The 10,226-nt window shown below is 42.0% G+C and overlaps 1 protein-coding gene across 1 annotated transcript in view; it reads right to left on the bottom strand.

Annotated features, from left to right (window-relative positions):
* Nucleotides 1-3,301: 3,301 nt before the first annotated feature.
* Nucleotides 3,302-10,226, bottom strand: part of LOC143983985 (mitochondrial ornithine transporter 1-like) — a 40,577-nt gene continuing 33,652 nt past the window's right edge. The window contains exon 7 of the mRNA XM_077484206.1: nt 3,302-9,762. Within this exon, the coding sequence (XP_077340332.1) occupies nt 9,638-9,762 (125 nt within the window). The 3' untranslated portion in view covers nt 3,302-9,637. The remainder of the gene's footprint in view (nt 9,763-10,226) is intronic.

Raw genomic sequence — 10,226 nt, 5'->3', positions numbered from 1 at the left:
CCCCTGACCAGGCCCTTTTTGCGATACGGCACTGCGTTTCTGTGACTGACAATTGCGCGGTCGTGCGACGCTGTACCCAAATAAATATCCCTTTTCCCCACAAATAGAGCTTTCTTTTGTTGGTACTAAATCGCCTCTGCATTTTATGTTTTTTGCACTAAAAACAAAAAAAGAGTGTAAATTTTGAAAAAAAAACTATATTTTTTATTTTCTGTTATAAAACATCTCCAATTAAAAAAAAAATTTAAATCAAATTTCGCCATCGATTTAGACCAATATGTATTCTGCTACATGTTTTTGATAAAAATGCCAATAAGCGTATATTGATTGGTTTGCACAAAAGTTATAGCGTCTACAAACTACAGATAGATTTATGGCATTATTTATTTATTTTACTAGTAATAGTGGCGATCAGCGACTTATAGCGGGACTGCGATATTGCGGAGGACAAATCGGACACTAAGGCTGGGGTTAGATATGCTGCGGCCACGCTTCACAGCAGGGGGTTGCGTTGTGTCCCTGTTCACCGATTCAGGTGCAAATCAGGCCTGAATTTGCACTTGAATCGGAACCAAAAGATGCACCCGACCCTTTTTAAAGTGTGGACTGCGGCTGCCCCGGACCTGTGTGAACCCTCCATTGTGAGCCTGTCACGTTCTCCTGTCATGCGAACTGGATGCGGGGAACCTCACATCCAATTCGCATATGTGTGAACCTAGCCTAACAGTCACTTTTTTGGGAAGCAGTGACACCAATACAGTGATCAGTGCTAAAAATGTGCACTGTCACAGTACTAATGACACTGATAGGGAAGGGGTTAATATCAGGGGCAATCAAGGGGTTAAACGTGGGCCTAGCCAGTATTTTGGTGTATTGGGGGGAGGTGCTTTTACTAGAGGAAGGCATAGAGCGACAATTTTGAAAAAAATTCAATTTTTTTTTAACTTTTTGATATAATAAATACCCCCAAAAATATATAAAAAAAACATTTTTTTCCTCAGTTTAGGCCGATACGTATTCTTCTACATATTTTTGGTAAAAAAAAAAAAAAAAAAAAATCGCAATTAGCGATTATTGATTGGTTTGTGCAAAAGTTATAGCGTTTACAAAATAGGGGATAGTTTTATGGCATTTTTATTAATATTTTTTTTTACTAGTAATGGCGGCGATCAGCGATTTTTATTGTGACTGCGACATTATGGCGGACACATCGGACATTTTTGGAACCATTGTCATTTAAATGCACTGATTCCTGTGTAAATGAAACTGGTAGTGAAGGAGTTAACCACTAGGGGGCAGTGTAGGTGTTATGTATGACGTTATGTTCACCGGCAGTCACGTTGACCGCTGGCCACGAGCGATCGTGGGCACGAGAGGCAGAACAGGGACGTGTGTGTAAACACATAAATCCCTGTTCTATTCTGAGAGGCGTGACAGATCTGACTTCCTATTAGCTAGGAACCACAATCCGTTACTTCCTCTAGTCAGTCCCCTCCCCCTTCAGTTAGAAACACAAACAGGGAACACAGTTAACCCCTTGGTCGTCCCTAGTGTTAACCCCTTCCCTGCCAGTGACATTTTTACAGTAATAGGGCATTTTTATAGCAATGATCGCTGTATAAATGCCAATGGTCCTAAAAATGTGTCCGATGTGTCCGCCATAATGTCGCAGTCCCGATAAAAATCTCAGATCTCCGCCATTAGTAATAAAATAATAATAATAATAATAATAATAATAATAATAATAATAAAAATGCCATAAAACGATCCCCTATTTTGTAGATGCTATAACTTTTGCGCAAACCAAATCAATATATAAGCTTATTGTGACCAAAAATATATAGAAGAATATATATCTGCCTAAACTGAGGAAAAAAATGCTTTTTATATATATTTTTAGGGATTTATTATAGCAAAAAGTAAAAAATATTGAGTTTTATTTTCAAAATTGTCACTATTTTTTTGTTTATAGTGCAAAAAATAAAAACCGCAGAGGCGTTCAAATAATACCAAAAGAAAGCTCTATTTGTGGGAAAAAAGGGACATCAATTTTGTTTGAATCCCACGTCGCAGGACCGCGCAATTGTCCGCATCGCAAAAAGTGGCCCGGTCATTTAGCAGCTAAATCTTCCAGGGCTGAAGTGGTTATGAGTGTGTTTGATAAGTGCAAAAAGTATAAGAAATTGGATAACATCCCTTGTTCTCTGTGCACAAGGAGGGCTTGTGCAAATGAGGAGAGACGAGATAAGGAGAGGTCTGTGTTCTTTGAAATCCATCAGAAATTAAGTAGGCAGGGCTGACACCACATGCTTAGAAAATCAGAGCTGTGTTGCCATATCAAAGAGGAAGGTAGGTACACGTATGGCCAATCCATAGTTGCGCTATATCTTTGTAATTGCAGCATGTTTAGGTCCTCGTGCACACGGACGGTGTGGACTACTATCATTAAACCAATGGTGTTTTTTGGGTGCCCGGGAGGCTCAGGATCAGCGTCTAAACCCACTGCCAGCAGCCTGTCAAAATCTATGACTGGGTGAAAAAGGTGTTGGCTGGGCCCAAGCGGTGCTGGAAACTGATTTACTGCATTCTGGGTATTTGGCTCCAAACACATAGGGCCCTAAACACAAACCTTGCTTGGTACAGTAGCCAACTGTCATGTATTTTAGTTCATCGTAGATTTTGACATTGATAATTGTGCATTTGTTAGAGGTGTACTGTATACTGTAAAACCTTGCTTTGAGAGTAATTTGGTTTGATTATTATAGCAATATTTTTAAATAAATGACTTATTTGCTTTACAAGCGATGTCTTGATATACATACAAGTAGCGTCATGTCATAACTGAGTATAAAAGAGAAGAGAGGCGCCTCTAAGTGTAGCAATATGGTTACATTTAATGAAGGTACAACAGTTAGCAACATATTGCTACACTTAGAGGCGCCTCTCTTTATACTCTGTAGCTCCTGCTGGATTTTGCTTCTAATCCCCTTGAGGAGGCTTCCATTTGTGGATGGATATTTTATGGTTACACAACCTATCACATTTCTATGATCTTTTTATATGGACTATAAACTGAAAGACTTATGAATAAATGGTTGTGTAACGAATCATCTGAGTTTCCATTATTTCTTATGGAGAAATTTGCTTTGATATACAAGTGCTTCGGATTACATGTTTCTGGAATGAATTATACTCGCAATCCAAAGTTTTACTGTACTTTTTTTTCTTGTTATTTTCCCTTGACATAGACTTTCCCTTCCAGATAAATAAGTGACACTTCTATAAAATGTAGCATAAAACATTCTTTTTTGGAGACCAATTTTATTGAAACATGTTTTCGAAACAGCAATATCAGATCTCTGCTGATAAAGTGCATAGTAAATAATACAAAAATACATTTCGTTGAACTCTTCAACATACAGTCAATTTGTAGACATTTTCCTTGGAGTGTTTCTAAAACTTTCAGTCAACTTTCACAAACATTCTGTAAAATATTATCTGGAGCATATATATTTTTAAAATCTGCGTTGTACATACAAAAATAACAGTACGCCATTTTAACGGAAGTACAAATTTGGTAAAATGCAATGACCTCCTGTGCCTGTAGCTCAAGCAGATCAGCACCAGAGATTCTACCTACAAGTAAACAAACCAATGTTTACGGAGTGATATTTTAGCTTACCAGTGTTTTTATATTTCCATATTTCATGGGTTCGAAATATATAGCAAACATAATAATCATCAAACCCATAAAGGAAAATAAAAGTATATATAAAGAGGGAATGGTTGTCTGACTCTATAGAGCCATGGGTGTCCAACCTGCGGTGCTCCAGCTGTTGCGGAACTACAAGTCCCATCATGCTTCCCTTTGGGAGTCAAGTTCCATCATGCCTCTGCCTTTGGCCCCTTTCACATGGGCTGTACGATCAGGTCCGCCTGTCAGTTTTTCAGGCAGATCCGATCGGACCTTGCAGTCTCCCTTATGGAGCAGTGAATGTCAGCAGACACTGCAATCCGCCGCTATCAGATCTGCCCGCAGAATCCAGATGGATGGTGGTCCTATTTTTCATCCATCTGGTGGATCGTATTGGTTAAAAGTGGACAGGCTGTCACCTGCCTGCTCAGTGAGGACCTGTTGAGCGATCCCCGCTGAGCAAGCAGATTCGGTTGCATGGAGACGCCCATGTGGAAGGGGCCTGTGGGAGTCATGCTTATATCTGTCAGCCTTGCAATGCCTCATGGGACTTGTAGTTCTGCAACAGCTGTAGGGCCGTAGGGCTTGTTCAGTCAGGCAAAGAGAAATGTGTACAGTGAGGAAGCCCATAGCAAATCAGAGTTCATCTTTGGTGTGACAATAAACTGAATTCTGATTGGTTTGCAGGTTATTGCAATTTACTCACCATCACTGCTCTTTACATTGCCATATTTGATGAGCTCCCTTTATAAGGAGTGCTGTAATTATTTAGGTAATGGAATGTTTCTTCTCGTTCTGAAAAGGAAACTCTTCCATAAACTCTTTAACAATTTGTGAGGTTGATAACCTCCATCAGTCTTTTTTGCCACCTGCCTCCTATTGAGGAAATTTCCCCTCACTTCCTCTCCAATAGCCAAAACAGGAAATTAAAAAAAAAAACCTCTAAGGCCGCGTACACACGGGCGGACTGTCCGCCCAACTAGGTTCGTCAAACAGTTTGACAAACAGTCCGTTCAAAATTAGCATGAACGGACTTGACCACACATGACGAACGAACAGTCCGCTGAAAACTTGCGCGATGACGTGAACGGCACGTACGACGGGACGAGAAATTCGACGTCCAATACACTGCAATGCAACCTTCGCCGTGTAAATTCTTTCTGAGCATGCGCGAGACTTAGTTTGTCGAACAAGCCTACACACGAGCGGACTGTCCGCTCAAACCAAGTTTCAGCGGACAGTCTTACGGAAATTCCGAAAAACTTTGTTCGTCAGACTGTCCGCTGAAACTGTCCGCTGAAGCCCACACACGAGCGGACTGTCCACTGAAACACTGTTCAGCGGACAAAGTTGGGCGAACAGTCCGCCCGTGTGTACGCGGCCTAAGGTGAGGGTATCCCTAGATGTCACCAGAACTATTATCCCCATTTGAAGATTTCCCTTCTATTTCTGTTCTGGTTACAAACCCAAAAATTGGGATTTTCCTTAACAGCAGTAAAAACCCGATAGGTGTTTTAATCTTCCTTCCCCATTGATAACGTCTGTTAATGACGAAACGCATCTGGAGGAAAAGCACGCAGTGACGTCACCACGCGATCTAACTAGGAGGACGGGCTCCATGTGTTTGTGTCGGCTGGCATCTTTTTAATATGCATGCAATCTTTTACTTAAATGTAAGTGCATTACCTTGCTTTTAATAAATACAGTTTAGACAGTATTACGCTAGGGCCAGTCAGTTTTCTTTTGGGGCACCCATTTGGGTACAGGACGAATACCATAGGTGGAGAGAGGAAGTGATCTGTATGATCCAGCCCACCGGCACCAGTGTTGACATCTACAAGCTAAAGGCCTTGGCTGGGCTATAGCAATTTGTCCTTTATGCTTGCCATCTGGTAAGCAGATATTAGTTACGGTGGTTATAGAAAAATAAAGAAAGCTACCAGCAATTCAAAAAACCTCTCACCACATCCCAATATAGTGTAAGCAATAACAAGAAAGAATGCCCCAGGGGATTGTATGGGTGGGGTTTAAACCCCACCCATACAATCACCCAGGGCATTCTTTCTTGTTATTGCTTAGTTACGGTGGTTGGGCACTCTCGTGTCTGTGTGTACACACTGTGGCGATATCAAGATTTACAAGTGTTTCATATGGACTCTTTTTATATGATTGATGGTTTTGATTGGACCTACTGATTGAGCTTTTTTAGCGTGGCTTCTCGAATTCCAATTGTTTCCTGTGTGTATATCCAACTGCATGCTGCAGCTTGATTACATTTTAATATGCTCTGACTACATATTTTTTGAGCGCAGTATTCTCCCCTTTAGCACTAAAAACCCGATAGGTGTTTTAATGCTCCTCCACTCTATACAAACATAAAAAAAAAAAAAAAAAAGTTTTATCTTAAGTTATACTTTCGTTTTGGCTATAATGGACAATTTCACAAAAAGTTAAATATTCATTTGAAAAATTGGTAACAGGCAAGTTATTACTGGCTTGCCAAAAAAGAAGGTAGAAGACACCCAACATGTAGAGGAACTGGGAGAAAATGGCAGCAGTGGTGACAAAGAGGAGTGTAGATGGCTCATCGCTGGAGGAGGGCACCTTGGGAGGCAAGTCTGCAATAATGTCCATATATGCTTTGCATGCTTGCACATTATGGCAAGAGCGCATGGGGGCCCCAAATAGTAAAATTCTAACCCTGTGTACAGCATGCCTGGTAAAATTATTAACTAGCCCCTCTGCTCCAACTCTCTTCACCGTCTGACCCTGCTGCCTTTGCTGGCTGGCTCTGGGTCCTCTTCTTACCTTGAATGGGTGCTGCAGCCCCACTCATCTCAATGGGAGAACCGTACCCATGGAGGTCTTCAACCATCAAGCAGAATATGGCTCATCCATAGGGAAAAACGGTGGCAGAGTGCAGTTTGAAGACAGTGGAAGTGGGGAGGAAAGTATGTATTTTACCAGATAAGCTGCTTGCAAGGTGAGGGGTTACTTTACAAAAAATAATAAAAATGATACTGTCATTTAAAAGGCTATTAAAACTTAAAAAAAAAAAACTTCATGTCATATACATACCTTACATTGCTATATGTTTTCTTACAATAAACTTTAGATCCCTTTCACACTCAGCCACGGCCATTAGCGGTAAAGCTCCACTAGCTTACTGTTGTTTTAGCGGTGCTTTTCAGCCGCTAGCGGGGAGCTTTTAGCCCCTGCAATCGGCCGAATAAAGGGTTAAAAGCACCCGTGTTGGGGCGCTGCCGAAGCTCTTTGGAAGCGCATTAATTTCAATGGGCTGGGTGTTTTGGGAGGTCTGTTTACCCCACTCCCGTACCACCTCAGAAATGTTGCCTTAAGTGTAAAAGGAGGCAGTAGACAGTTAAGCAGCGATTTTATTGACTGCCCAGGCAAGTCAAAATGGCCACCCCTTTATTTGTCACAGTGACTGCTGTCACAGGAATTGAAAGTGAGAAAAACAGTCAAAATTCTGATTTGTCGCCAGAACATGAATAGAAGGGAAATCTTCCAATGGGGCCGTCTGTTTTGATGAAAACTGTATAAAGCCCCATACACACTATCAGTTTTTCTGCTGAGTGTTTCCTTCAGATTTACCAAAACCATATACTATGAGGTCAAACTTTAGGAGTTTCAATTTCTATGCAATCAGGCAGGCCCTTGCACTACATGGTTTTGGTAAACCTGAAGGAAAAATTCTGCTGAAAAACTGATAGTGTGTATGGGGCATTAGAGAGGATTTTCAGCTGTTTGGAGAGATTTCCTCTGACTTCCTATTATGTCTGCAGAGCAGGAAGTATAGATACATTTCCCCAAAGGCACATTGATGGCAAAAACAAAACAAAACTGGTGAGGTTATAACCAAACCTTACTCTATCCTACAGGAAAAAAAAATGTGCTCTAAAGGAGAAGTACAGCCAAAGCTCATTTGACTGTACTTCTCCTGTGGATCACAGGCGTGCAGTTCATTCTGCACTCCTGTGACCTACTTTCGGCAGGTCACAGGAGTCAAGGTACTTTCGGCTGACACCACAGGGCCAATCCAGGCTCGGGCAAGATCGAGACAATGAAGCTGGGATCCGCCCACATGCCCGCTAAGAGCCTGAGCTGGCCGCTCCCATCCCCCTCCACAGCCCAGCGATCCAGTGAGCGAGGAGGGGCAGAGCAGAGAGCGGTGACTGACAGTCGCCAGCTCTCTGCTCACAGAGCTCTGAGAACAGAGGGATCGTCAGTGTTTGATCGCTCAGTTCTCAGTGTTAGAGCCAGCAGGGGACAAATGCAGCATCACACCAATGCTGCATCCACCTAGGCAAGTATGATTCTTTAAAAAAAAAAAAAAAAAACTCCATACTTCTCTTTTAATAAGGGTTGGCTTCCAAATGTATTTCTAACATAACCATTCCTTTGCATTCAAAGCATATGCTAACTAGTGGTCATTCATATGATTGGATAAAGATGAAAGCATTGCGGCTGAGAATATTTTTGGTGTTCGTAAGCTTAAAAAAAAATCAGCTGGCCACCAGTGAGCCAGCTTTTTGACCAACATGCTAAAATCTGAGTGTATCTAATTTTAAAGGGTTAGTTCACCTTTAAAAAATAAAAATAAAAAATACTCTATGCAGTCCATGAACACTAATGCAGGTCCAGGAGCAAGATCCATCTTTCTGAGCCCTGCACTTGCGCAGTGCTATCTCTTGTCGCTGCAGATGACCTCAGCAGTCTCAGCTCAGCGGAGAGCAGAGTGCGCATGCACAGTGCTCAGAAGAAGTACAGCGCTCCCTCCTGTACTGCTAGGGGGCGCTTGTCCTAATAGCTGGTCCGCCCTAAAGAAAAAGACAGAATGGAGTGTTTGGGGCAAGCTGCACTACGTTCACAAATAACCTACAGGAGCATAAATAGATTTTTTTTTTAAATCAAATCCATTTAAAATTATGGAGATAGTGTTCATGGACTGCTTAGTATTTTTTTTAAAGGTGAACTAATCCTTTAATCCTTACAAACAAATAGAGCCATTCCTGAAATAAGGGTAGGAGGAAAATATGCCTGAGGGTGCCCTCTAGGGGAGGCACAGGAAAATCTTCTCACTTTAATACCTGTTATCCTGCAGACACACAAGTGCCCATGTTTCGTCACATATGGCAACCCATCACATTTGGCTACCCACTGGATATGCGTTCCAACACTGTGGCGATCTGCGCTTGCGCAGAATTTTGTCACGACACCCCTCAGTCCAGGTTCAAGCCCCACCATCCAAGTGGACATAGAGTTAGATTATAATTATGCTGAGCGAAGTGAGGCCGTGCCCAAAGCATGGCGAGCGAAGCGAGCCCCTGAGGGGCTGTGTGGCAAAGTGGTGTCTTACAACAGTGTTGGAACGAATATGGCGTCGCGCATGCGCACTCCAGTGGATGGCAAAATGTGATGGGTACCCGAATGTGACATGACACCCAGACTCTGGACTTGCCACAAGATGCAGGGCTTAGCCAGGTGGAGTGGTAGTATCTAAGCTTGGAATATCACATTAAACATAAAAAAAGAGCTTCCAATACACTGGAAACTATAGTTTTCTTTCAAAACTTAACACAACTGAAACCATTTACAAACAGGTCGTTTGGACAAGGTACTGGTGTAAATTCTTCTGTTGATATAACAGAATTAAATGTAGATGTCTGTCTTGTTGCAAAGAACTAACTAAATTTGCAACATAGCTTGGTACAGCCAACATTAGACAGTAATATCTCTCTGATATCTGAGACATTGTAATAAGTCTAATGAAAGCTGGTTGATTGGCTTTCACCAATCACTAGACACTAGTGGGCATCCAGCACCAGCGTCCGCTCACACGTGACATTCCATTGGTAGTGTGCAGTATTGCCTCTTAACCCTTAGATAATACATATCCTGGCAGACAACGTGAGCTGCAGATCAGTAGGACTCAGCCTGCTGCATCATCAGTTTCCTGCTGTACTCAAAGGCCAGGAAGAGGATGGCATTGGCTGGGAACGCGCGGATCAGCGTAGGCTTCAGTCCCGAGTATAACGCCAAGAATCCTACAAGTAAAAACAGAGCAGTAAATCATCAACAATTCTAAAGATCATCTCCAACCAAACAGCTAAATACAAACACAACACAGTATACAGGACCTGTTCTATATACACACAAAAAAATTGTAATTACATCCGACTTGAGATCCACCCTGATGTGATATTGCGGAGTAGCTTATATACACTCACTGGCCACTTTATTAGCTAGACCTGTTCAATTGCTTTGTAACACAAATTGCTAATTAGCCAATCACGTGGCAGCAACTCAATGCATTAAGGGATCTAGACATGGTGAAGACGACTTGCTGAAGCTCAAACTGAGCATCTGAATGGGGAAGAAATGGGATTAAACCACTTCAATACCGGGCACTTATACACCTTCCTGTCCAGACCAATTTTCAGCTTTCAGCGCTGTTGCACTTTGAATGACAATTGCACGGTCATGCTACACTGCACCCAAACAAATTCTT

This window comes from Lithobates pipiens, unplaced genomic scaffold, assembly GCF_037356315.1.
Source record: "Lithobates pipiens isolate NorthernLeopardFrog02 unplaced genomic scaffold, aLitPip1_a1.2 Scaffold_16, whole genome shotgun sequence".
Lineage (NCBI taxonomy): Eukaryota > Metazoa > Chordata > Amphibia > Anura > Ranidae > Lithobates > Lithobates pipiens.
This window is presented reverse-complemented; position numbering and strand designations above follow the sequence as displayed.